This window comes from Megalops cyprinoides, chromosome 14 (assembly GCF_013368585.1).
Source record: "Megalops cyprinoides isolate fMegCyp1 chromosome 14, fMegCyp1.pri, whole genome shotgun sequence".
Lineage (NCBI taxonomy): Eukaryota > Metazoa > Chordata > Actinopteri > Elopiformes > Megalopidae > Megalops > Megalops cyprinoides.
The window spans coordinates 8,637,731-8,639,237 of NC_050596.1; the positions used below are offsets into that span (position 1 = coordinate 8,637,731).

Genomic DNA, 1,507 nt, shown 5'->3' on the forward strand with positions numbered 1-1,507 from the left:
CTACATCTTATTGCCATTGACATCACGTGGCCCGGTCGCTCCCCCAGACGGATTGCCCTGCCCCTGACTCCTGCTCCGGGTGACGATGTCGAAGGGAGTGGGCGTCGGCCTGGCCCTCATGGCCTTGACAAAGAAGCGGAAGACGGAGTCCATGCAGACGGCGGGGGCCGCCTCGTGGCACTGCGTCCCGGCCGACAGCTGGAAGCAGGCCGCTTTCAGGGAGCCCACGGGCCGGTTCAGGGGCTTCGAGCTCAGCACCCACTGCCTGGAGTGCGCCCGCAGCCACTCCCTCCCAGCCACACCCAGCGGCTGGTGCCACAGGTTGTGGGAGGAGTCGAGGAAGGCCACCGCGCACACCTGCCGCTGCACCTCCTGCAGACGCCGCAGCAGCAGGTCCACGAACGCCACGCCCCCGTAGCCGTGCGTCACCACGGCGACGCGCCCGGCCGCGCGGCCCGAGAGGCAGCCGTCCCACACGCGCAGCACGTGCTCCTCGGGCGACGCCCCCAGCCCCGCCTCCCCCGTGTTCTCATTGGGGTTCATTATGACCATGCCCCAGTTCTCCTTCAGCGCCCGCTCCACGTACGGGATCTGGCTGCCCCTGTCCAAACCGTCCCGGGCGATGGCCCTCCAGCTCCACTGCCCGGCCCGCACCATGCCCTGATCCTGGATCAGCACCAGCAGGGTGCCTGGCCCCTCCATCGCCCTGGGGCTGGTGAAGATGAGCGCCCCGCCCTCGGGGTCACCCGGCGCGGCGGGCAGGCGGACCCTGCACAGACGGCATCGCTCCTCCAGCAGGCAGTATACGTGCTGGGTGATGCAGTTCCACAGGGCCCGGTACCTGCACTCGGCCTCCCGCGCCGCGCCCCTCCTGAAGCGGAACGCGAAGGACTCGCGCGTCTCCCGGTGGAGCAGGCGGCCGTCCTGAGTGAAGGAGTACGGAAAGTCCCACAGCGCTGAGGCTGCCTCACCCTCGCTCTCCTGCACCTCCATCCTGCAGCTGAGCCGGGACAAACACACACAAGCTAGCCACGAGCAAGCCACAGATCCACTACAATGCCAAAACACTGTTTCCAAAACACTTCCAAAAACAGAGCATCTCGCAACATTATCAACATTACCACTATCATCTCGCTTAAATGGGAGAATATAAAAACATGCAACAAATCATTTTCATCCTGTTGGTAAGTACAAATCACTGTGGATATGATGAACTTGGAACAAAATAAAGTCACATGGATAATAATAATGAATAATATTTTAAAAAGTGTGTGGTTTTGTTCAAGATCCAAGTCTGTAATACCTCACACCCTCGGTATGGATTATCATAAGAGTGCGTTAGAGAATCGACTCACTGTGTATTCTAATTCACCCTGTATCTCGTCTACCCTATATATTGTAAAGAAGAAAAGTTTTAAAAGGTAACGTTTGAAAAACTCCTTACATGCACTTACCACCGTCGTTTCCTCAAAAGAAAACTGGCGTATTTTGACAACTAATATATAGC

General features: G+C 58.5%; 1 protein-coding gene across 1 annotated transcript; it reads right to left on the bottom strand.

The window, feature by feature from the left end:
- si:ch73-41e3.7 (uncharacterized protein LOC572312 homolog) lies at positions 1–993 on the bottom strand. Its single transcript, XM_036545558.1, has one exon. The coding sequence runs from the start codon at positions 991–993 to the stop codon at positions 1–3; it is 993 nt and encodes a 330-aa protein (XP_036401451.1).
- Between the last annotated feature and the right edge of the window lie 514 nt (positions 994–1,507).